This window comes from Pleuronectes platessa, chromosome 13 (assembly GCF_947347685.1).
Source record: "Pleuronectes platessa chromosome 13, fPlePla1.1, whole genome shotgun sequence".
Lineage (NCBI taxonomy): Eukaryota > Metazoa > Chordata > Actinopteri > Pleuronectiformes > Pleuronectidae > Pleuronectes > Pleuronectes platessa.
The window spans coordinates 25,592,167-25,618,298 of NC_070638.1; the positions used below are offsets into that span (position 1 = coordinate 25,592,167).

The following is a 26,132-nucleotide window of genomic DNA, read 5'->3' on the forward strand; positions in this document are numbered from 1 at the left end:
TTAAGTTGGCAACACTGTGTGTGTGGAGAGTGAGCGGAGCGGGGGGCGGAACCCCGGCACCTGTGTGTGTGTTTGCTGTCCGCGATACACACAACACTGTTCAGGAAGCCACTGCAGAGGGGCGGCTCTTCAGGTTGCAGACCCCGTTGCAGACCCCGTCTAGGGCGAAAGAGCGATTTGTTTACTGCTCCGCCGTTAAAGAGATGCGGACGTTAAAACATTGGGCGCGCCACACAGTTTGATAATCACTTCTCTACACAGTGGATCCCCCCCTTGTCCGTTCCATTTGGGAGACCCAGAGGTGAACTGTCCCCCGCGCCCCCTTCCCTTCCCCTTTCTCACACAGCATCAAGCAGGGGCGCTGCAGTTGCAGGGGTCGCCAATTTGCCAATTCCACACACAGTGATATGATAGATAATAGAAAACCGCTTCGCGGGCCAGATTTTTTTTTTTTTTAAGTGCTCTTGCCGCCCCCCACGTGACATGAGAAGGTGCCCGGTTCGCCCGTTCCCAAAACCGCCACTGTCACACAGTACTAAGGGAAACTTACCAATAAACTACAAAATAAACAGCTCTAGCAATGTGATATTTTTGTAGAATTGACAGACAATCCTGAGGGTTTAAGGACACATTTATTCTCACAGGAGACCATCATTGTTGATATGGTCTTTTAAAAGTGCAGTTCGAATGCACAAAACACATTGTACAATAGAGAGTTCCTCCTGTGTCCACATGATTTATAGGACAAAGTGTCTATGTGAGATTAAAAGTAAAAATATCAATCATAACACATCTCTTCAGTTGCCAAAAAGTTGGTTGTAATCAATGACCTCTATGGGCAAACTTCATAGCTAAAATAAGATTTTTTTCTATTCTGCAAACTTTATCCCAGCATTCATTGCTCTTAAGCATGAGAAAAGGTAAATTTGGACTAAATCATAGCCTTAAAACATTAGATCTTTATACCAATAATACAAATTTTGCCCCTGTAGAGCATATACTGTACCAACCTGCCCTATATATAATGTCTACTGGAGTGTGCTAATAAATTAGCTGTATTATCTGCCAGAATTGATGAGGAATATATAAATTGGTTTTTCAAAAAATATATAAAAACAGAGGCCAACTGAAGGAAGTTCTATACCTTACCCCCGGCAGACTTGTGTCTGCTCTGTGTTTTTAGCTGAAACACCACATAGCCCACCATACTGAACCTGATCAGTATGGTGGGCTATGTGGTCAGGGCCGTGCGGCATGTCTCTGCCTGGTATGGTGCAGCTTTAGAGGATGGCCTCTATAGTCGTCAGGGCCCTGATATATATATGGGATTCATACTAAAAGTGTACGTGCGCACAAATGCTTGAATAGCGTACGCTTAAAATGTTGACTGAAAGATCCGTATCTAACGGTCCAATTCACCGTGTGCAGGCTCAACTCAACCACGTAACTTCTTGTTGAACAGCTTTTGGTATCTGACTAAATTCAATAATAGTATGATCCAAACAGAGAACATTAACATTGTCACAATTATTCGTGGACAGCAGAAAAAAGTCCTGTGATCAAGGAATGCATAATGCACAAATATCTATTTTATTGACCTGACAAAAGGTGGAGCAACTCTGTTCATGGCCCTTTGTTTTTAAATATTTGTGAAAAGAAACATAACTTTGTAACAACCCATACCCATATACCTAGGGCTCAGGTGTTCCTCCACTTCCCTTGGTCAGCATCCATTTAACACTGCAAAAAATATAGATCCATAGTGTCTTACTCGTGTCTGAAAGTGCTCCCAATGGCATGCCAGTATGGTGAACAACACCAAATCTGTTGGTATCATGCAATGTAGTAATAATAGCTTAGATTTCTATTGTGCCTTTCAAGGTACCCAATGTCACTTTAAAAAGTTAGGAATAATAATTAACAATGACCTATCACATGGCTACTTCCTTGCAGATACGCAGGCCACATGCTCCGTTAACACATTCCTTGTCCTTAGCTAATATAATAAGGCATCAATGTGCTGCTTGCATTACTCAAATGATCTGTTCAGCCAAAATATATCCAAAATTATTTAAAAAAAACATCTTCTCACATACATAGATTTGGTGTGATATGTATGTTTTAATATAATATGATGCCAACTAGCCAATCATCTGAGATTTCGTTCCTCCATGACAGAAGATTTTATGTGAATTGAAATGTTGTTGTTTTGTTCACGACATTGAAAAACTACTTTATTTAAAGTTAAGCTGCAACATTGCTTTTTAGAGACAGTGTGCCTGTTACTTTGGATATATCATTGCCAGATTCCCCTAAAAGCCTGACCATCAATCCAATCCAGATTTGATACACCTGTATTTAGTCATGTAACTTGTCCCTTCCCCCAGAAAATGTCTCTTTGTTCCCCTCGGTTATCCCACCACACAGTTTTGAAATCACTGCTCTCGAAGCAATCAAGTTTTTACATCATTTTATATTTAGAAGATAGTGGTTTAATTAAGATAATCCACAATGAGTAATGTCTGTGCATTATCCAGTGACTGACATGCTGGTTGATGTGTTTAGAATAGATATTTTTACAATGTTTGAGTGCCTTCCCACCTTGCATGTACATTTTCCTGAAAAGGAGGCTCAAACGAATTTCAAATAAATTCTAAAAACTTTCCACAAGAAGTATTTTTAATAATCTTTGTCAGAGGACCATTTGATGTTACAGAAACTTGGGCTTAAAAGTCCAACTCCAAAAAGTACAATTTATGTTGCTGAAGTCCTACTTAATGTCATGATCGTGAAAACCCCTTCACTCTGCAGCAAACTGAAAATTGTTGAGAATGATTTGAGTTACTAGTTGAAAATGTCTTGCAGGGAGCATAATTGCAGGTCATGTAAAACAGCATGAACATTGAAATCTGGATGCCTGGAACGATGCCGTGTGTTTCAATTTACCAAAAAAAAAAGAGAGAAAATACAAAATCAATCAATCAATCAATCAAATTTTATTTGTATAGCCCATATTCACAAATTACAATTCATCTCATAGGGCTTTAACAGGGTGTGGCATCCTCTGTCCTTAACCCTCAGCAAGAGTAAGGAAAAACTACTAAAAACCCTTTTAACAGGGTAAAAATATGTAGAAACCTCAGAGAGAGCCACATGTGAGGGATCCCTCTCCCAGGACGGACAGAAGTGCAATAGATGCCACGTGCAGGAAAACATCATCAATAATCAAAGTCTCTAGCAGCATTTGATGAGGGTAGACATCCCGAAGGACAACCCCAACATGACATGCCAAGCAGTCCCGCTGCAAGCACAGTCCATGCTCAGCAACCATCTAGACCACGATCCACCATCCAGACCAGACGCCACTCCAGTCCTCAGTCACCGTCCACCGCCGCCCACCAGGACCCATCACAAGCCACCACCGCGGTCCTGGTCCACCGCCCGTGCCCAATGCCAACGCGACACAGGGTCCGCCACCAGCACCACGATCAGCCCAGAATCCGCCACACTGGATCCACCACCGCGACCCCCGGTGTACGATCCACAAACCGCAATCCATGGTGCGGCCACAGAGGCCCTGGATCTGCGGGTGATAAAGCAAAGGGATTCCGGGGAAGGGGGATAGGGAGCATGGCATATGATACCTTAGAACTGTTCCTGGTGGATAAAGTATTGATACAAATGACATACATTGATCATGGAAGATTGGTTACCTTTGTGGGTTTATTGCATGTCTAATAATTCAGGGGGGAAAGTGGATGGTCAATATATTTGCCTTAACTCATTCACTCATGACATGGACGTGAACATTGTCTGTTGTGTGGTTTAGCGGCACTGGAAGGCATCTCTAAATACCAACCAGCTCAGAAGTAGCTTATCTTTAAAACCCATTATATGTAATGCATTCAGACTCTGGTGAAAATGGATTTTGGTGGAAGGTCGTAGACTATAGGAAAAGATGGTGAATGTCCCTTGTGTGTAGGTCTTGTGCACAATTTAAGTTACCAACTACCATTAGATGTTAGTAGGTGTCTGCAGCCACCAGCAGATGTTGGGCACGTTACTTCAGTTCTGCATCCTGGCGTCATTGTGTGTTTAATCTTAATAAATGATACAGGCCTAACTTGAGGGTACATTGAGGCTAAAGGCAAATCTGACTGGCTACTGGCTTGTATGGCAGTATGAAAGCCGTGTGGCATCATTACATTTATGCATTTTTAAACTGAACAGTGTCCCATTTTAGAACATAGGGTAAGATCGAGAATGTCCCTTGTACGTTCTACTGCACTACTTAATCTCTAAGGAGTTCGCATTAATGAAATAAGCTATTCTGTCTGTGATCAATGTGATCAAACTAATGTAGAGAGTATCATATGCTAACAGACAGAGTACACTATATTCATATCTTTTATATAGTTTTATTTAGATATGTTTATCTCTAAATAAATGTTAATTTGTATAAATATTAGAAAAAGTGAGTAAATAAGAAGTAAACAATAAGTAAATATATTTTGTTTCTTTTTATAGCTTTTATTATGTGTGTTGTATTTATCGTGTTTTTATGTTTTTATGTTTTTATGTTCATTGTATGCACCAATAACCAGAGCAAATTCCTTGTAGGTGTAAACCTACTTGGCAATAAATACTTTCTGATTCTGATTCTGATTAAAATATGTTTATACAATATTTATCAAATAAAATACCAAAAATAAATTTTAATATTAGTCATTTATTTCAATGGGATAATTTAAAACATTATATGTCGCTGTTTGATTTAACTGATGCAAAGATATTGACAGAAAACAAGAAATTTAACTGACTGGATTCTCTTTGAAAATCTACAGCCATGGATGTGTTATAATAACTTTTATATTGTATATTGTAAACTTAATTACAATAGATATTGTGTTTTTACACTACTTGTTCATACTTCGCGGCGGATGGAGGCTGAATTATAGTCCTGCGACTGCAACCGCGGAAGGCCACGCAGCTGCATCGACGGACTCGTTTTGGTTTATACTTCTCTAACGTGCTGCGCGTGTTGCAACGCAATTCACCGCCAGAACCCTAGGCGGAGTAACGTTTTTTCTCAAAGACAAAACACACAAAGAAGAGACGTCTTCTTCTTCGTCGACTGTTTATTTACATCGCCACTCCGGCTCCTCATAGCCTATTTCTGGCGGACAAATCGGCCAGTCACTGACGGGTTATACAAGTGGTCATACTTTCGGATCTCTTCTGCCAAGTGCTCTTCTATTTGGTCCATTTTCGTTCTTCTAAATCTTCCGTGATTTCCGCGTATTGTGGGGCATGAAACTGGAAACTAGACTCCGGACGGGATGTAGTAAGCAGACCAATCACAAGCCTTGCGGGCTGCGTGAGGCTCGCGTCGTTTTCTTTTTTATCACTGCGTGAGGCTCGCGTCGCTTTGTCGTGTAGTTAGAAAAATTGGCGGACGCACGCAAGCCCGCAGAGGGGACGAAAGGGGCGTGTTGCGTGTCTTGCGTGCATGCGTGCGTGCAACCCGACTATAATTCGGCCAATGGAGTTCTACAACTGACCTGTGGAGGGCAGCATCCAGGCTGCCACAAATCGCATAATAAGAATAAGAAGTAAAACCGCAGAAGAAGAACAAGATAATTCAATATGGCAGCACTCTACAGTCGCACCTGATACGCAACGACTTAGGTCAAACACATAACGTCAGTCTTGAGATTTTTAACAAGAATTACACCAATGCTTCCAGAAACGTATCGGTGGTTCAAGGCGGCTCTGTCGCCGTTTTCTCAAACCACTTCCTTAAAGGAGCTGAGACGGCTGTCTGCACATGGGGGAACCAGTCGCTTTCAGGCCCGGAGATACTTCGGCGTAAGCCGCCGTCTGACAGCCAAGGTCCCCCGGGTGCGTAAACCAAGGGAGAGAGTGGATATCCCTGGGCTGGAGATGGTCACCTACGCGGATAGGATGCACTATGTGCCAGGGCTGGCTAGGCCTTTGTTCCCCGCGTGGGAGAGGGACTACAAGGACCCGAGATATTACAGATCTCCTCCCCCCCACGACATGCCGCTGTACAAAGAGAAACCGTGCTATATTTACAACCAGAGGACCAGCGCGCTGGAAGGTTTGCTATCTATGTTGATATAATGAAAGAAAAATATTATAACTGAGCGTGTGTGTATGTGTACTGCTTGAAGTAAGATAACGAGAGAAATATAAATGACAGATGGTACATTGAGTCTTTTTATGCTCGGTGTTTTACAAATACACTATTCCACACATTTGATATTGTTACGATAATAACAGAAACCACCAAACCCAGCTTGGCAGATGAGCCTGGGTAAATGTCTAATGGAATTTCAGTAATAAAAAACTGTTAGTTTGCATGTTTGAGATTGTTATGAATGGATTTTGACAATTCTATAATCACTTTTATCATGCATAATGTCAAGTATAGATCCAACCTGAATGTCACGAGAGTTGAATTGACCTTCTGGCACCCCCTCTCTCCCTCTCAGGTGTGCGACAGGCTCTGTGGTTGACCAAAACAAAGCTGATCTCTGGTCTGCCCCTTCAGCTCATCTCAGCGGCTGAGAGTCCCGCCAATCAAATACCAGATCAGGATGAACGCGTTCAGAATGCCATCAAACATGCCCGTTTCTGGGATACAACAGAGGAACGTCCGGGAAAAGCAAAATACAGGTGCAACTGCAATCCATTAGCCTGGATGCTAGATGAATTTAGCCCCGCCCACAACATTTGAGGTCGGGAAGCTCGGTCTGGAGTCACTCCGTTGGGGAGAAATTATGCCCGAACAGAAACTGTTCAGACCAATCAGATTGTCAGGGCGGGCTTTATACGATGATGGACAGATGATCAACAGTAACGTAATCAACCACGTCATCCAAGAGCGCTTGGGTTTGAATCCGTTTTCAACAAACATGCCTGCCGCTGGAAAGCTGAGCTGTGTAGATGCTGCCATTGAGTCTGTTTTAGAAGACATCGACAGCGCATTCATTTTGAAAGAGGAACAGAGAAAGCAGAGGCGACGCCAAAGCGCCACGCTAATCCCTATCGCCCCGGCGCTTGGCTGTTCACACCGGACGCTGAAGCGACGCTATACCGCCGGGCAGCGCTAATAATATCACCCGTTGATCCAGTAGTATTCAAGCATATACATTCTTGTTGCTCCAACATTAAGCAATAGCGTCCCAACATTTGTCTTTTTTGGTGTTGTCTTTATACAACATGTTCCGAGGATCATACAACTCACTGTACTTCTCCACTTCAATTATTAATTTAATGTCATTCATGTTGAAGAACTTCTCCGCTGTTGGCTCCGTTAAATGTCGGGTGTCGAGGGTAAATTACGTACTCTCCACTCAAGCCTATGTGGAGAATACGTAGCCCCCCTCTCTCTCTTTTTATCTTTATCACTGCTTGTGTGGCTGTAATGGATGGGCAGAGGGGGACATTTAAGAATGTCATTGGTAAAATTAAAACTCCAGGACAACAGAAGGGGAATTCAAAGTATGTCATATAAATATGTCATTAATATCGTTGAAAATCATTTTTCAGTGTGTTTCCTGACGCGATACGCTCGCAAAAAATAGACTCAACGCCGAAACGATCGCTGCACGGCGCTAGGCAGCCTTGGTGCAGCTCGGCGCTTCAGCCTCCGGTGTGACCCGCACAAAGGTTTAACATAGGAGTGGATGGGAGCCAGCTGTTATTTAAGGCTTGGCGCTGCGCTTAAGCGTCTTAATTGGCGTCGCTTCAGCATCAGGTGTGAACCCGGCGTTAGTAAATAACTCACAATGCGTCGCTTAACATACGTCACATACTACGTTGCTCTGATTGGTTGTAGGTCTATCCAATTGAGAAAAGGCTTTTTTTTTTCTGGTTCGGTTGAAACACGCCCAATAATCACAGCCCAATGGAGCGGTATCTCACATTCTGACTAGAATTGTGAGTATGACATCGTCAGGCTAGCAATCCATTTATATTTTGCCAAGACACAACATGTCATACAACGTGGCTCAGGAGGTTTTCTTATTGGAGCTGATTTATCGTCTGATATCCCCTCTTAAAAAAATCCCAGATCATGATTAAATTGATATTAATGAGAAATCAGCAGCTGTATGTAACAAATTTGTGTTTCTTCAATAACATTCAGTGGACCGAGCATATCTCCTGAGGGTCTGCAATTCGAGGGGCAGTGAGTCGTTTGCTCAGTTGGTTTCTCTGATAGATCCAGCTAACTACTAGCTAAAATCCTTTGTCTGGTTTAAGATTATAATTAGTTACAGTGGTGTAATTTGAAAGTAGAAGATGTAGTCGGCTTGAAATGTAACTTTTTAATGTCTGGCCATCTGGCGCTAATGGAAAAGACAGGTTAATGTTTGTTTCCGTTTCTTCCCCAGCAAAACTCTGCTCACTAACCTGATCCACCTGTGTGCGACTCTACAGTCCAGTCACCCTGCGATTGGAAGGAAGATCTTTGCTGAGAAGTACTCGTTGGCAGCTACATGGAAAAGAGGTGCAGTATTATACATAGTAAGGGGTTTTCTGTGCAGCCTTATACTGCTAAAAGGCATGGAGGTTGCACATTCCTGCTGATGGTTTCATGGTTTTTCACAGATCAACAGTTTGCAGTGAAATGTAGTATTGAACTAACAAAAACAATCTAGACAAATGTGTGTCAGTCTATCCAACAGTTGAGCTATTTCAGTCTGACTCTAAAGCCCTTTTAAGACATAAACCATAAAATTCCAGATAATTGGCAATGTAGTTTACTCAGTTTGCCTTTCATACATGCACAATGCAGCAGGAAGTTGTCTGCACAGTCACGTTTACAACAGGAACAAATTCTGCATGTTATTCATACGAGAGGTGGAGCAGCTGGGTGCTGCACACATACAGTGCCTTGCATAAGTATTCACCCCCTTTGGACTTTTCTACATTTTGTCATGGTATAACCACAGATTAAAATTTATTTCATCGAGAGTTTATGTAATGGACCAACACAAAATAGTGCATCATTTGGAAGTGAGGGAAAATATTACATGGATTTCACAATTATTTACAAATAAAAATCTGAAAAGTGTTGAGTGCATACGTATTCACCCCCTTTACTGTGAAACCCCTAACAAAGATCTGGTGCGACCAATTGCATTCACAAGTCACATTTGCAAGTCACATAATTAGTAAATAGGGTCCACCTGTCTGCAATTTAATCTCAGTATAAATACACCTGTTCTGTGACGGACTCAGAGTTTGTTGGAGATCATTACTGAACAAACAGCATCATGAAGACCAAGGAGCTCACCAAACAGGTCAGGGATAAAGTTGTGGAGAAATATGAAGCAGGGTTAGGTTATAAAAAAAATATCCAGAGCTTTGAACATCTCTCTGAGCACCATAAAATCCATCATAAGAAAATGGAAAGAATATGGCACAACCGCAAACCTACCAAGAGGAGGCCGTCCACCCAAACTGAAGAGTCGGACAAGGAGAAAATTAATCGGAGAAGCAACCAGGAGGCCCATGGTTACTCTGGAGGAGTTGCAGAGATCCACAGCTGAGGTGGGAGAATCTGTCCACAGGACAACTATTAGTCGTCTACTCCACAAATCTGGCCTTTATGGAAGAGTGGCAAGACGAAAGCCATTGTTGAAAGGGATCCATAAAAAATCCCGTTTGGAGTTTGCCAGAAGCCATGTGGGAGACACAGCAAACATGTGGAAGAAGGTGCTCTGGTCAGATGAGACCAAAATTGAACTTTTTGGCCTCAATGCAAAACGCTATGTGTGGCGAAAATCCAACACTGCCCATCACCCTGAGCACACCATCCCAACAGTGAAACATGGTGGTGGTAGCATCATGCTGTGGGGATGCTTCTCTTCAGCAGGTACAGGGAAACTGGTCAGAATAGAGGGAAAGATGGATGGAGCCAAATACAGGGAAATCCTTGAAGAAAATCTGATGCAGTCTGCAAAAGACTTGAGACTGGGGCGGAGGTTCATCTTCCAGCAGGACAATGACCCTAAACATACAGCCAGAGCTACAAAGGAATGGTTTGGATTAAAGAATGTTAATGTCTTAAAATGGCCCAGTCAAAGCCCAGACCTCAATCCAATAGAGAATCTATGGCAAGACTTGAAGATTGCGGTTCACAGACGGTCTCCATCCAATCTGACTGAGCTTCATCTTTTTTGCCAAGAAGAATGGACAAACCTTTCCATCTCTAGATGTGCAAAGCTGGTAGAGACATACCCCAAAAGACTTGCAGCTGTAATTGCAGCGAAAGGGGGTTCTACCAAGTATTGACACAGGGGGGTGAATACTTATGCACCCAACAGATGTCAACTTTTTTGTTCTCATTATTGTTTGTGTCACAATAATATTTATTTTGCACCTCCAAAGTACTATGCATGTTTTGTTGATCAAACGGGAAAAAGTTTATTTAAGTCTATTTGAATTCCAGTTAGTAACAGTACATAATGAGAAAAAGTCCAAGGGGGGTGAATACTTATGCAAGGCACTGTAAGCAGGAAGTGACGTATTAACTCTGCTGCGTAGATCATGTGATTTTATTTACAGCAGGCCAACACCATCATCAGCTCTTATCATCACATACTCTATTGAGATCTTCGTCGGTGTCTTCTACATGGGTGTCACCGCTCTTTCTTGTTTTGTATTTGCTTTTTTCCATTTTTGTCGCGTGTTAAAAGCATCAAGACCGAATGCATGCTAATGAACTTCAACTTCTTGGATACTAGGTGACGACTTATTCCAGATCAGGGGTCAGAACGGTTTACTTCACAGCTCGATGGATCCTCTCCCAGCAGTGTCTGGGAAACAGGAAGTTGTGGACACGGCAGATCATGTCCTGGAAACCTTCTATCCAGTCTCCCCTACCATTGACCTGCAGAAAATGAATGTGTACAAGGAGAATGTGAATTGCACAGGTGAGAAGAATCCAAGTCCTCCATGTTCTCATCATGGACTAATATGAAATGGCACTATGTAGGTTCCTGAGGTTGAGCACAGAACAAGTTGAAACACTGTTGATTAAATTGTACCTCTCCCATGCTATCAGGTTTCACTGGGGACCACCCGTACCCTCATGCCCACACAATTTACTTCATGGAGGGAGCTGATCCTCACTTTAAGCTCAGCCCAGAAAGGTTCAGAGCCAGCATGCTCATGTTCACCTTTGGAAATGCTCTGGCCCAGGCACACAAACTGTATGGGGTAAGGACGTGGACTGTCAACTGTTATAGTTGTGATATATCTTTTTTTTTTTTTTCTTCTGCAATAATCTCTGTGTGTGTGTGTGTGTGTGTGTGTGTGTGTGTGTGTGTGTGTGTGTGTGTGTGTGTGTGTGTGTGTGTGTGTGTGTGTGTGTGTGTGTGTGTGTGTGTGTGTGTGTGTGTGTGTGTGTGTGTGTGTGTGTGTGTGTGTGTGTGTTAGACTGAGCCCCAGCATGTATTACATTGTCCAATAACAGTACAGGCAGTGGGGACCAATGGTAGAATATTCCAGTTTTTGGTTTTCCAGCTCAACACCACCGACCTCTCAGGAAATGATGGCATCAAAAACCAGGTGCTTGATCATCTTCTTCTTCATCATAATTAATATTACTGTATTATTATGTTTGTGCTTTTTGTTAGGCAATCAGTCAAACTCATTGTTGATGTCAGAACATGCTGCTATGACAAAGATAATAATACCAGATCAACACTTGACCAACTTTTTGCTCTAATAACTATGAAATGTTTAAATCATTCAAGACTAAAACTCAAAACCTGTTTCCATAAATTTATGAAAATTCAGTTTAGTCAGATCACTTTAGTCCATTTAAATGTCAGATAGTACACTGCCAAAAAAAAAATTAAGGGAACACTTAGATCAGATCTTGATTATTCCCCCCAAATTATTCAAGGGGAAAATCTTTACTATTGTAGAATTTGTTGAGAACAAAATACCTTACAGAAAACCAAGATCATCATCCCATTGAGTACTGGATTCAAAACCACACCGAAAATCAAAGTAAAAAATTGAAGGTTGATTTAACTTGTGTGAATTTCATCACGTCAACTCATAAAGTATCTCAGTAGTGTGTATGACCTCTGCGTGCCGGAATGCACCCCCGACAACGTCTGGGCCTGCTCCTGATGAGTTTGTGGATGGTGTCCTTGGGAATCTTCTCCCTCACCTGAATAAGGGCATCAATGTGCTCTATTGGACAGTCTATGGCAGTAGTTGGCGGCGGCGGATGCAGAGATACATAACATCCTTTAGGTGCTCAATTGCATTTAGGTCAGGGGAACGTGAGGATTAGTCATACCGTCATGCATTAGTCATCCAGGAACTGCCTACACACTGGCCTTATAAGGCCGGGCATTGTACTGCAGTAGGAACCCAGGGCTCACTGCTCCAGTGTCAGGTCTGATAATAGCTCTTGAAGATGTCATCCTGGTACCTAGAAGCAGTCAGGGAACCGTCGGCTATGATATGGAGGTCTGTGTAACCCTCCAAGGAAATGCTTCCCTAGTCCATCACTGACCCATTGCCAAACTGGTCATGCTGCATGATGTTACAGGCAGTATAATGTTCACCACGCCGTTTCCAGACTCTTTAACGCCTGTCATATGTGCTCAATGTGAACCTGCTCTCATCTATAAAGAGAACAGGGCGCCAGTGGCGAATGCTAACCGAGCTGCACTGTGCTGAGAATTTAATATTCTATGCTCTTGAGACTGTGCTGGGAGACACAGCAAACATTGAGCCGTTTAGGCTGCCGATACCGCTTATGGTACCAATAGTGACAAGAACACTAGCAGAACATAAAACTAGAGAAGAGAACCCCCCCCTCTCTTTTTATCTATATGACCGCTTGTGTGGCTGTAGTGGATGGGCAGAGGGGGACATTTAATTATGTGATTGGGGAAATTAAAACTCCAGGACAACAGAAGGGGAATACAAAGTATGGGATGCATATTTAATCATTTATATCCTATAAAATATGTCATTAATATCGTTTTAAAATCATATTTCAGTGTGTTTCCTGGCGCGATACGCTCGCGTCGAGCGCAAAAAATAGGCTTGACGGATGGGAAGCGCCTGGCTTTCCTTGGAGCTGCGCTTCAGCGCCCGGTTTAAACCCGGGGTTAGCTCCTGCAAATAATACAATTTTGTTTCTGGAGCAGTACTTGAAAACCATTTGTTTCCTTACAACAAATTTCCTTATTACATTACCAATAAACAAACGATTGTTATATAATCTTGTCATTTCACCAATAACGAACAACAGTTAAAATTAACCATCACATTAAAAAAAACCGAATTTCTTTACCATGGCCGTGTTCCTAATTGATTTCAAATCTGTCTGCTCCTTGCAGGTGTGGCTTGATGAAGATGTTGATCTTTACGGTTTTGCAAAAGTCCGACCACTGATCAAGAAGAAACAAGTGAAGGTAATCCCAAAGCTTTTTCAGCCATGTTCTGTCATCAAGGCTGATCCTGTGCTTTTAAGCTATAACATCTTCTGATTTGTAATGGTTTAGGACTCGAATCAGTTGGTTCCCTCACAGATCATCCAACAATTGATTTTAACATGTTCATTTTCAGCAAGGCCAGACCGCTGTTCTGCCGCTCCATAACTGCATTGTATAGCTAGACTGAGAGTGAGTGAGAGCCTCTGGACTTTCTGATGAGTTTCTCCGGGCAGCCCCTTCGTAAAATCAGCAGAATGTCCAAAGTAGCCAATGTGAGAACCCAGTGGTAGATCCTCCCCAATACTTACTGTGAGTGAGTGGGTGTGTTGATGTTTCTAATACGCAACAGATGCAAAAATGGAAAAAACTAAGAATACAAATATCATAGGGTGAATAAACAGTGCCGTACTAATAGAAGACAATGACGAAGATGTCAGGACTTTGATGATACGATGCAATGTCAGTGTCGATGTTTTGTTAACAAAACACGTGATTTCAACAGCGGAATTATTTCGTTACATCCTGTCTCCGCCTGCTGTTCCATCTCTCACTTTAATGCTAAAGAGATCCCTGTGTTGTTGGTAACGTGTCTAAGCAGAGAATATCCTGCTGCTTAGTTTTTTGTGTGAAAGGCAAACTCCAGAGAAAGTTCAGACTCAATTTTGTGGACATCCTGTGCTTTTCATGTCTGAAAATGGCTTATGTGTATTAGCTGCAGACTTTGTCCTAAAAGGGGAGGGGGAGAGCAGTGGTGTACATTTTTACTGACTGGTTGGTTCCTTTTTGTTTCCCTGAAAGGTACCATCTGGTCTGGCGGGATACAACTCGGAAACATTCAGAAAGTTCCTGGCCCTGTACCTGCACGGAGCTGTGTAGGACTGCTAACCTCAGAAGTTTGAGTGCGTGTGTTTTTGTATTTATTTGGGATCTAAACCAGTGTCTTACTAGAAAACTCCTTTCTTTTAAATGATTAATGATCTCGTCCAGGACATATTCAGATTTCTTGACAAGAAAAGTTCACTGCAACAACACTTCTTATTTTACACACCCTGTTAAAGTTTAGTCAATAAATCTGTCACTCTGAGTTTGTTTCTGAGTATTTGTTTCCATGGCTTACTTTTTGTGAGAAACTACTTTTACAAATCTGTATAGTGATTTGTGCATAATGTGTAGTACTCACAAATACATGTTTCAATTCCTAAACAAATGTGCAGCAATGAACACATTAAACCAATTTTACAAATGAACACAATGTGAATAGATATTAATACTTTAGGTACACATTTTGCTTAACCTTCAGAGACCATTAATTGTCTTTTCAAAATCTTGCTGAGTAAACAATTGTCTAATAACTGTCTGTCATTCCTTAATATTTATTAACAGATTTTCAAGTGGATGTGAACAAATCAAGTTTTTATGCATGTGGAGTTTTGAGACCACAAATGCAGGGGGTGCGTAAGTGCTGGTGGTAAACTGGGACATTGGCCTTTTTGTGAATTCGTATGATATTTCTAATTTCAAATCAGGTATGGTTGTTTACCTGTTGACAGAACTCCTCCTTAACTCATTTATAGTACAACATTGATTGTTGACATTTATGTGGTTTCAGTGAGTCACTGCCATGTGGTTAACTTGTTGTGTTGGAAAAATTCAACCTATCAGAAAGAGAATTCCATTACATAAGGCACAAGCAATGACTTTGACTCAAGGATGACCTGGATAAAACTTGGTGGTCGAAGTTCAAAGTGCTCTCATGAAGTTTTTTTTTTTTCTTGAATGTGATCTCTTAAGATCAGCTCAGGAATTTCTTTGTTTTGATAAAAAACTTTGACTCAAAGATGAATTGATTAGATTTAGGTGCCTGGAGGTCAAAGGTCAAGGTCACAGTGACCCCATGTTCCTGTAAATGTGATATATCAGGACTTCCCTTAGTGAATTTCAATTACGTCTGGCACAATTTGATTAACTGATTAGAATATGGCGGTTCCCCCGTGAATGAAATATCCCAGGAACATCTCAAGGGAATTCTCAAGGGAAGTTTGGCACACATGTTCACTTAGACTCACTGATTTACTGATAATATTTTGGTGGTCAATGGACAAGATGGTGGCCTCAAATGATGTTTTTGGCCTATTATATGTGATATCTCAAGACTGCTTGATGGAATTTCTTCATGCTTTTATCAGTCGCTATTTGGAGTCAAAGATAAAGTTATACATTTCTGTGGTCAAAGGTCACAGTAACCTTATACCAATCTATTTTATTCCAGCTGGATAAAGTAATCTAAGAACATAAAATGAAGATTTTCAATTTTTTTTAACTATCCACTTTTGCAATATACGCACATGATAATATTGTGTTAATATTCCAGCACTTACTTAATCATGACACAATAGCAGCCTGCAAAACACCACCACAACATTGTAGATGTTAACCCTGTGCTAACAAGCTCTCATTCGGGTTTGTGGTTATAAAAATGCACTTATAATGTCCATATAAACAGAACAGTAATCTGCTATTGACTCGCTGTGTTAAACTGCTATTGTTATGATCCATTTATATACATGTATATTAGCTACCACTTAACGTTTCAGGGCTGTGGGTGGGACTCCCTGGACAGGTTACAGGCCTGTAACACTAAAGAAGTGAGGTGAGAGAACTAACCTCTGCACTACTGTGGCGCTCTATGTACATAATACAGTTCTTAATTTTATTACTGTGATACAAATCTGAAAATACAAGACGCTGGAACACCAAATTTGTCTTTTTGTATTTGAATAGGGGCTTGCTGCAGAAAGGATCAACACAGAGAGTCAGGGATCTTGGAGTGAAGATGCAGAACATTCAAATGCAAAGATCTTATATAAGAGAACTAAGGCTGTTTGTCTGAGCCAGTTCAAACTGGTTCTGTAGGCGCAGTTTGAGACAGGAATCAAAACACAGCAAACTGATTTACATAGGTTTCCTTTGGAGATAAAGCAGACATAAATTCAGTTCTCTGGAGAGTAAATAAGTAATGAAAAGGTTATAAAAGTTCACATCATAAATAGTTCAGGTCATAAAATTATTTGTGTTATATACAGAGCCGGTCTTTCCTACAGGCGACATAGGCGGTTGCCTAGGGCGCCACTCAGAGGGGGGCGCCAAAAACTGCGCCGAGCAAAAACAAATCAAAAAAAATAAAATAGCTAGCAGCCACTGGTAACCAGTGAACGGAGCTGAGTAGTGTGAGTGAATTTAGGTACGTTAAAGACCAGTCGATCTTTTGCATTCTGGATGAGCTGCAGAGGTCGGATGGTGTCAGGCGTGTTGGTTTATCCTAAATAAGAGATGAGCCGGACTGGTATTATTAAGGGCCTTGAAGGTGAGGAGGAGAATTTTAAATTCTATTCTAGATTTAACTGGAAGCCAGTGTAGCGATGCTTATACTGGAGAAATGTGCTCTATTTTCTTGGTTCTCGTATGTGCTGCGGCATTTTGGACAAGCTTTAGAATCTTTAACCACTTACTGCTGGAGCCTGATAATAATGAATTACAAAAGTCCAGTCTCGATGTAACAAAGGCGTGGACTAGTTTTTCTGCATATTTTTGCGAAGGACATGTCTGATTTTTGAGATATTACACAAGTTCCTGACTGTTTCATTGGAAGCAAGGGCAATGTCGTCTAGCGCAGCTATATCATTAGATAATGCATCTCTAAGGTGTTTGGGGCCAAGTATTATAACTTCTGTTTTGTCTGAGTTTAATAAGAGAAAATTGCGGGTCATCCAGGTTTTTATGTCCTTGACACATGCTCGAAGTTTAGTTAATTGATTACTTTGATCAGGTTTTATTGACAAGTATAACTGGGTGTCATCAACATAGCAGTGGAAATTTACAGAGTGTGTCCTGATAATGTTTCTTTCCTTGTGGAAGCATATATAATGAGAATAAAATTGGGCCGAGCACGGAGCCCTGTGGAACACCATGGTTAGCTTTGGTGCACACAGATGACTCATCATTAATTTGCACGAATTGGGAGCGATCAGAAAAAAAAAGATTTAGACCAGTTAAGGGCGGTTCCATTAATGTTAATTAACTGTTTAAGTCTTTGTAATAAAATTTGATGGTCAATTGTGTCGAATGCTGCACTGAGATCTAACAGAACGAGGACAGACACAAATCCCTGATCTGAGGCTATTAGAAGGTCATTAGTGACTTTTGCCAAGGCTGTCTCTGTACTGTGATTGGCTCTAAACCCCGACTGAAAGTCTTCATATATATTATTTTCCTGGAAAAACTCACACAGCTACACGGCTACAACTTTTTCTAAGATTTTAGACATGAAGGGGAGATTAGATATTGGCCTGTAATTGGCTAAAACCTCTGGATCTAGGGTGGGTTTTTTGAGTAGGGGTTTGATTACAGCTATTTTAAAAGATTGTGGTACATAACCTGATGATAATGACAGATTGATTGTGTTAAGTAATGAACTTTCAGTTAGGGGCAGAATTTCTTTAAGTAATTTAGTAGGAATGGGATCTAAAATACAGGTTGTTGGTTTAGAAACTGAGATTATTTTGGTAAACTGATCACGGGTGATCAGAGAGAAGCTGTCTAAGTAATGGGAAGGATTCTCAGCCGTTTCTGAGATCTCTGTTGTTGGGAGGCTGTTAGTGCCAATTGAGGGCAGGAGATGGTTGATTTTATTTCTAATAGTTAGAATTTTATCATTAAAAAAAGGTCATAAAGATATTGCTATTTAGGGATCGAGGAATATCGGGTTCGGGGGAGGTGTGACTCTCTGTCAGCCTGGCTACAGTGCTGAAGAGAAACCTGGGGTTGTTTTTATTCTCTTCTATTAGTTTTGAATAGTAGGCAGCTCTTGCTTCGTGGAGAGCCTTTTTATATTCTTTAACCCTATTCTTCCAGTCTGAGATTTTCAACATGGTTGCTGGAGCGCCACTTTCTTTCTAGTTTTCTTGATAATTGTTTTAACTCTTGTCTGGGAATTATAATACGGAGCTAATTTACTATGTTTGACATTTTTCCTTTTTAGAGGTGCTATTGAATCTAATGTTAATCGTAATGAGTCTGCAGAGCTATCGACGAGGTGGTTGATCTCAATGGAGCTCGTTTTTTTTTTTTTTTTTTACTTATTTTTTATTTGGTTTTCAACAAACAATGTGCATATCCAGACAGTTACTTTTTTTTGTCTATTTTTCAACTGTATACAATACTGTTATACATGGTATTCAAGTATAGCGTGCAATGCATAGAAAAAACAAGAAACATCAAACAGTGCTCACTCCAAGAGAGAAAAAGGGGGAATAAGAATAGATGATTGATTACATACATAATATATTAAATTAAACAAGGAAAGAAAAAAGAAAAACAAGTAAATGAAAATAAAACCAGGAATAAAGTAATAGTTATTGTCCACTCCAGAATTTAGTATCATAGGTGCTATATATGCTTTTCCGAGAGGATGGTTTATGATGTACATAAGTAGACAAAGTTGACAAATAGCCGCACAACTGGAGGCCCAGAGCGATATTAATTAGTAACCCTCATTGTATTAATAACGCAGAGACAGGACCCCATCGTTTAGTAAAGATAGACTTTTCGAGCCTTAATGAATATGTGATTTGCTCCATTTGGTAGATGTCCCATACATTTTGGGTCCATATATTATATGTGGGTGGGTCTGGTTTTAACCATTTGATGGTTATACATTTCATTGCTGTTGTAAGTAGTATGTTTAGCAGGTATTATTTGGCCCTCCCATTCAGGCCTTCAGGCATTGCTCCCAGTAGTGCTATTGTGGGGTCTTGTGGAATGTCCTGTTGGAATATCTCTTTGAGGGCATCAAAGATTTCTCTCCAATATGTGTTTAACTTAGGGCAGAGCCAGAATATGTGTGTGTGATTGGCAGAACGTGTTCCACATTTCCGCCAGCACAAGTTGGAATTTGTCGGGCCCATCTTAGCTAATATTTCTGGTGTTCTGAAGAATCTGGTAATTATTTTCCATTTAAATTCCCTCCAGGTGTTTGAATTTGTAGCTAGGTGTGCCTCTGTGCACATCCCCTCCCAGGTATTCTGTGGTATGACCATGTTCATTTCCGCCTCCCATTTCTGCTTTATCTGCAGGGAATTATGTAGATCCATAGATAGAAATATGTTATAGAGTTTACTTATTGTTTTCTTATCTTCGCTCCCCATCTGTATTTCTATTAAGAACTCCTCTAGAGGGGTACGTTTTAAAAGCTTTCCCCACTCTTTGTGTGATGTTAGAAAAGTTCTCAATTGCAGATATCTGAAGAAATCTGTTTTGGGGAGATCAAAATCCCTTTTCAGCTGCTCAAATGTTTTGAGGTTGTCCTCATTAAATAGTTGATGCAGGTAGACCAATCCCGTATCTGACCACTTTCTAAAGCCTGTGTCTAGATTGTTAGGTGTGAAGGTCTTCATAGATCCAATACTTGTTAATGATGAAATTAACTTTGGAAGCCCAAAAACAGTCTGTATTTTGTTCCAGATTTTAAGAGTGATCTTAGTCCACTCTGCTAGTTCTTTTATGGGTGTATCTAAGAATGGTAAGTTTTGAGAGGGCTCTGGGCATAGGTTTTTCTCAATATTAAGCCAGCGAGTGTATGTGCTATTCTGAATCCACGCTATCAAGGGTTTCATTTGTGCTGCCCAGAAGTAATATTTTAAGTTTGGAAGTTTAAGGCCTCCGTTTACCTTAGATAGTTGTAAGGTTTTAAGTCTAATTCTAGGGTGCTTTTTTTGCCAGATAAATTTGGAAATGATTTTATCTAGGTTATCAAATACCGATTTTGAATTTCTATAGGTAACATCTGAAATAAGTAGAGAATTCTGGGCAGAACATTCATACGAATACTTTCAACACGACAGAGCAGGGATAAAGGGAGCGCAGACCATCGTTCCAGGTCACTGGAGCTCGGGTTTTTAAAGAATTTGTTGTTTATATCTACGGATAATACGGGTTTAAATGTAATTGGAATTATTTCCTTAAATTTAGCTACAGCACTATCAGGCAGTCATCTAGAAAATAAGTTTTTTATTAGTGGCATATGTTCAGTTATTGAAAATCGAAGGTTATTAAATTATGGTCTGATAGAACTGGATTGCGTGGAAGTACTGTTAAATGTTCAATTCCGACACCCTACGATAATACAAGGTCAAGTGTGTGGTTACAACAATGAGTAGGTTGATGTACACACTGACTTAAACCAATTGAGTCTAGTATCGAAATAAATGCTACGCTAAGGCTATCTTTATTATTGTCAACATGAATATTAAATTCACCAACAATAATAATTTTTTTGGTCTTTAGGACTAGGTTCGATACAAATTCAGGGAATTCCGTTAAAGCTTCGGTATAAGCCCCCGGAGCACAATAAACAACAGCAAATATGATTGGCTGTTGTTGTTTCCTGGATTGGCGCGAATACTAAGAACAAGACATTCAAATTAGTTATAGCTGAGTTTAGGTTTAGGATTAATTCATAGACTGGAGTTAAAAATAGCAGCAACTCCACCTCCTTGCCCAAATTCTTCTGGGAACCTGTGAATTTATATGACTGAGGGGAGTAGATTCATTTAGACTGACATATTCATCAGGATGCAGCCACGTCTCAGTGAGGGACATTAAATCTATGTTTTAATCGGAGACTAGTTCATTAACTTAAATAGCCTTAGTTGACAGTGATCTAATGTTTAAAAGACCACATTTAAAAGTCTTAGTTTCCTGTGTTGTTTCAGAGGTTGTTTTAATTTGTATTCAATTTTTGTGTGGAGTTCTCGCTCTGTTCTCACACACACATTCATACAGTGCATCTAATCGCAGCACTTTGTTATTCTATGGGGGGCCATTCAGGGTTCAGCATCTTGCCCAAGGACACTTCAGCATGCAGATGGGTCAGACTGGGGATCGAACCGCTAACCTTCAGGTTGGCGGTTCGGTTCCCCACATATGTTACACAAAAGAGTTTCAGACAAAGAGATCCTTATCTCGTGGTTCTGGCGCCAAAGGGCGTCGAGATGTATTCAGTCTCTTTTAGTCTAGATTTATCCATGTGACATGAAATGTGTGAATGGACGTCAGGACATGTGTAAAAGCAGGTTTAGGAGAAAAGAGAGAGAGAGAGAGAGAGAGATCAGAAAAGCTCTCAAAACATTGTCAGAGACAAGGTAACAGAAACTTCACCACTCGGTACCCAAATTGGAGTTGTGTACCGATCTTTTTATCGGTAAAGTCTCTGCAAACCTAGTCGAGCGTTTACAGTGCTGCCGGAGACGTTCCGTCACGGCGCGAGGCACTTTAAAACATTCAAAACGGTAAACAAAGGAACCGGAAGTGACGTCTCGGTTCGCCGCGTTAAAACACGGCTAATGATTCATGGTCTCTTAAGCGGGGCTCCGGTGGTTCTGGTGGTTGCAACGGAGATCGGCGCTGGACCGAATAGGAGCGGATTCTTCTTGCACCTCAACGGAATGAACGTCGTCCTTCTGCTTCGACGGGATTCTGCTTCGTACTTCTGCAGGGATTAACCACTGTGGCGCAGTTTTGGGGATCGTGGAAAAGAAAGTCTCTGTTCACGGCCGGCGAAAGAGCTTCCTGTTGCGGGACCTTTTCAGGTTAAACAAAAATAGTCTTTCAAAATAAGCTTCGACTTAAATTAAACAAACGAATGTTTGTAATTTCCCCCTTAAGCAAACTAAATCATCTGGAAGACCCAGAGGGGTCTGCTGAAGTCTTCAGAGAGCAGGAAATTGCAGAGATTTTTGGGATCTCAGAGGTTTTATTCTACCTGAGAGGTCCTCCTCCTTGAAGAGTTGGTCATGGGCTATCAGCCAATTGAATGGTCAGGAATCTATATCAGTGGGCGGGGCTTGGAAAACAGCGGGGTCCCAAGGGATCCCCAGGACATTTCTCACCACCAGGGGGAGACTTTTAAGGCCGGCGCATGCTTCTGCAACTGCGTCGGCGGCTTTTCACGGAGCTGTGTCGCAGGACTCTTTGTCATTCATGCTTCCCCAAGCTTCAACCAAGCGTTGCGCGTCTTACAAAGCAATTCCCCGCCAGAACACTAGGCGGAGTAATGTTTTTTGTCGAAGACGACCTTAGAGACTCCTTCTTTCTTCTTCGTCGATTGTTTATTTACATCGCCACTGCGGCTCCTCGTAGCCTTTTTCTGGCGGACAAATCCGCCAGTCAGTGACGGGTTATCCAAGTGATCATACTTTCGGATCTCTTCTGCCAAACACTCTTCTATTTAGTCCATATTCGTTCTTCTAAATCTTCCGTTGTTTCTGCCGGTATTATGTGGCATGAAACCGGAAATGCGACTCCGGAAAGGATGTAGTTAGCAGACCAATAACATCCCTTGCGGGCTGCAGGAGGCTTGCGGAGCTTTGCCGTCTAGTTAGAACAATTGGGCGACGCACATAAGCACGTAAGAAGAGATACATAAGCACGTAAGGGGCCCGGAAGGGCTCTTGCGCTTGCAGGCCCGTGAAAACGCAGAAGCATGCACCGGCCTTTAGGCCTGCTGGAGAATGTTTCCCCCCAAAAGTACTCCTACGTTTGGATTGGGACGTTCCACAAGGCCTCAGTTTCACAATCCTTAGTGTTAACCTCGGTTCACGTGTCTGGTGGTCAGCCTCTGGGCTCTGGCCCAACACTAATGACAGTGAATAATTCTGGAGTAGCCATAGAGCATTAACACAGACCAAATAACCAGCTCATTCTAAAGAGGCAGGTTTAAAGCAGGCACTACACTGGTTTATCTAAAAAACTAAAGAAATACAACAACAAGTAAACCTTTGCTTTACCCGTCTTTACCATCTTTTGTGTTTATTTACCTGCAGTGTGAGGGGCTCTGAACTCTTTCCAGAACTTTCCGTCAGTGGAATTCCCAGTTGGCTGCTGTCAGAACTCACCTGAACAACCAACATTCCCCCAGCCCCATCTAGAGCCACAAACATATTATAAACCAGACCGAAATTGTGATCAGAATTACATCTTCATCACTGTCACATTAATGGAAGTGTGGTTCACAGCAGCAGTGCACAATTATGGTATTAGGATAACATATGTGTAGGTGACAATTTTTCCCATTAGAAATCTACAAACTGTACCTGAGACCTGAACTATCAGGGAGTTCTGGTCAGTGACAGTGAACCAGTGGACAGCCAAGCTGCTGCATTGTGTGGACCGGAATTTGGTGTTTGAGTTGTGAGTTTGACAGAGGAAATCAATCAAGTTTCCTCCAGGGAAGGGTCTCCTCAGACTGCCCTGCTGCCCTGTAAACACATTCAACACATCAGTAAGCAAACAGCAAACAAATAAAGCAAGTTATTTCTCTTCTGATCAAAGCATTCATATTTTTCACTGGTCTTGTTTGTTCATTATATTGCATATGTGTTAAATGTATACTAACATAATAAACTTATAACATTAAAGAAGCAGTATGAATATTCAATCATTAAAATTAAAGTTCACATTGGCTGACAGAGGTCAAGCCTAGTTTTATAGAAATACTTTAATGAGGTATGGTAAAAAATATTGTAGTGAAGTTCATAATTTATGGAATTTATGTACAATACAAAGTTGTGAATAGCACAGTCCTGAAGATTATAAGCAGATAAACAGCAGGCGTGGGGTTTCTGGTATTTAGAACATACCACAAACCATACCACATACCACATGTCACATGTTTCATGTCTACCTCCCCCTCCTCCTCTCTTTGCCAATGTTTCCTATATTAACCCTAACCCTAATCAAATAGAGGTAATTGTGCCAAGAAAAGAAGACAAAAATATTACCTCGTTCCATTAGCTGGAGGCAGAAAGTCTGGTACGTTGGGACCTTGGAGGATTTCTGCATTAAGCCACACAGGCCGGTTTATTCCTCAGCTGCTATTCTTTTGAAGAAGCAGGTCTAATGACAAACCCACTGATTCCAGAGACTTAAAATCCAACTTCACGCCTGCAGAAAGACTCTAAGCATCAAAACTGTACTTTTTACCATTTTCAGTTGCAAATTAAAACACAGCAGATCTAATGTATGTAGTTCACCCATCAAATCTGAAATGTATCAAACCACAGATTATTACAATTATTTTTTAATCTAATCTAGAAGACATACTGAATGGTCTAAAGCACTCTGTGATATCTGACTCCACAACATTTTGTTGATGCCAACACCGCATCCAGCCATTGGTTAAGTGTGTTATCACTAAAGAGGTCAGGGGGGTGGGCCATGATAGGGATTGACTTTTCACTGGGTGTCCCATAACCCTCCAGAGTAACGTCAGCCTCCAGGATCATGGCATCACCTCAGGGGTGACATAAGATGCAAGATAATATGTAAGATAAAATGGTAAATTATTTTTAAATCATGCATTTCATGTTGTGTTTGTGTGTGTTTACTTGCTAAAGCTTTGTTAACACTGACACTTATATTGACTGTCATATGCATTTATTCATACTTAAGTGCATATACATATGGTTTACAGCTTTTACAGCTTAGGGATTAATTCTGCCATTGAACAATGCATACTGCAGGTCACATGGTTAGATAATTGCTATTGGACCCAGTGTGACCTTGATGAATCTTAGTTGATACCACAAGCTAAGAGATTTGATGCTTCTGTCCTACTCACTCTTTCTGTGCTTCATGTGAGACTCTTCTGTGTCAGGTTCATTTTAAGTCAGATTCATTACTGTGATTATAGGAGTTTGTATTGAGAATTACTTTTACAGACTTTTAGCCAATAAAAATGTCAGATAAATAAATAAACTGTGTTTATTTCTAGTGCACCACTTGAGAAATCAGCTGCTTTCAACAGTCCACATCTACTAGTATGAGACCTGCTATGTCTGCATTGAGAAAGCGACAGACCTCTCAACTGCTCATCTTTAAACAAAAAAATAAATACGACTCAATTCAGGCAGTGAGTGAGATACACTCACTCATAACCTATTTCTATCTTATAAAAGCTTTGAAATATTAGTCATGTTTAAGGCTCCTTACTTATAGCACTTTGTAGTTTTGCTTTTTTTTAAAGAATTGTACTCTCTTGATTCTGGTTGTTCTGAGTTTGTACCCTGGCGGTTGAATGCACTTTAGTAAGTCGCTTTGGATAAAAGCGCCAGCTAAATGAAATGTAATGTAATGTAATGTAACATCATTATGAGACATATGGCTAATTTCATTGTAAATGCAAATTAGTAAAATGTTATACAAAACCGGTTGCATTTAGTCATAGATCAAAGAGTGAACTATTAACCTATAATTTATACCTATTTAGTAATTAGATCAAATGAAGATCGACATTTACTGTTTAAGTCTTAACCAGTTAAAATAAAATTACCTAAATTGCCATAAATTAAACATGAGAAATAAAATAAACAAAAGTAACCTTGGAAATGTTTATTGCAGCAGAACATAGTAAGGGTTTGGCATCTTACCCATGGCTCTGACCTCATCATTCCCCCAGATATGATTATATAGACATAATGGGAGTGATTAGCAAATATTGATAACCCCCCTGTCGGAGCCTTCAGGTGGATGCTGGGGTGGTATAGTGCCTGAATCGACCGACAGTAATACTGATGCAGT

The 26,132-nt window shown here is 40.9% G+C and overlaps 1 protein-coding gene and 1 pseudogene across 1 annotated transcript; one reads left to right on the forward strand and one right to left on the reverse strand.

Moving 5' to 3' along the window:
• The first annotated feature begins 5,110 nt into the window (after positions 1 to 5,110).
• Positions 5,111 to 14,583, forward strand: mrpl37 (mitochondrial ribosomal protein L37). Its single transcript, XM_053437197.1, has 8 exons — positions 5,111 to 6,121; positions 6,516 to 6,699; positions 8,421 to 8,536; positions 10,779 to 10,967; positions 11,099 to 11,253; positions 11,473 to 11,604; positions 13,404 to 13,478; positions 14,298 to 14,583. The coding sequence occupies exons 1-8, from the start codon at positions 5,737 to 5,739 to the stop codon at positions 14,373 to 14,375; spliced, it is 1,314 nt and encodes a 437-aa protein (XP_053293172.1). The 5' UTR covers positions 5,111 to 5,736; the 3' UTR covers positions 14,376 to 14,583.
• Positions 14,584 to 16,859: 2,276 nt separating this feature from the next.
• LOC128455260 (uncharacterized) lies at positions 16,860 to 24,231 on the reverse strand (annotated as a pseudogene).
• Between the last annotated feature and the right edge of the window lie 1,901 nt (positions 24,232 to 26,132).

Coding starts and splice junctions, on each gene's coding strand:
- mrpl37 (XM_053437197.1), top strand. CDS start 5,737: ATGCTTCCAGAAACGTATCGGTGGTTCAAGGCGGCTCTGTCGCCGTTT. Junction 10,968..11,098: donor GGAGAATGTGAATTGCACAG/GTGAGAAGAATC, acceptor CCATGCTATCAG/GTTTCACTGGGGACCACCCG. Junction 13,479..14,297: donor TCAAGAAGAAACAAGTGAAG/GTAATCCCAAAG, acceptor TTTCCCTGAAAG/GTACCATCTGGTCTGGCGGG.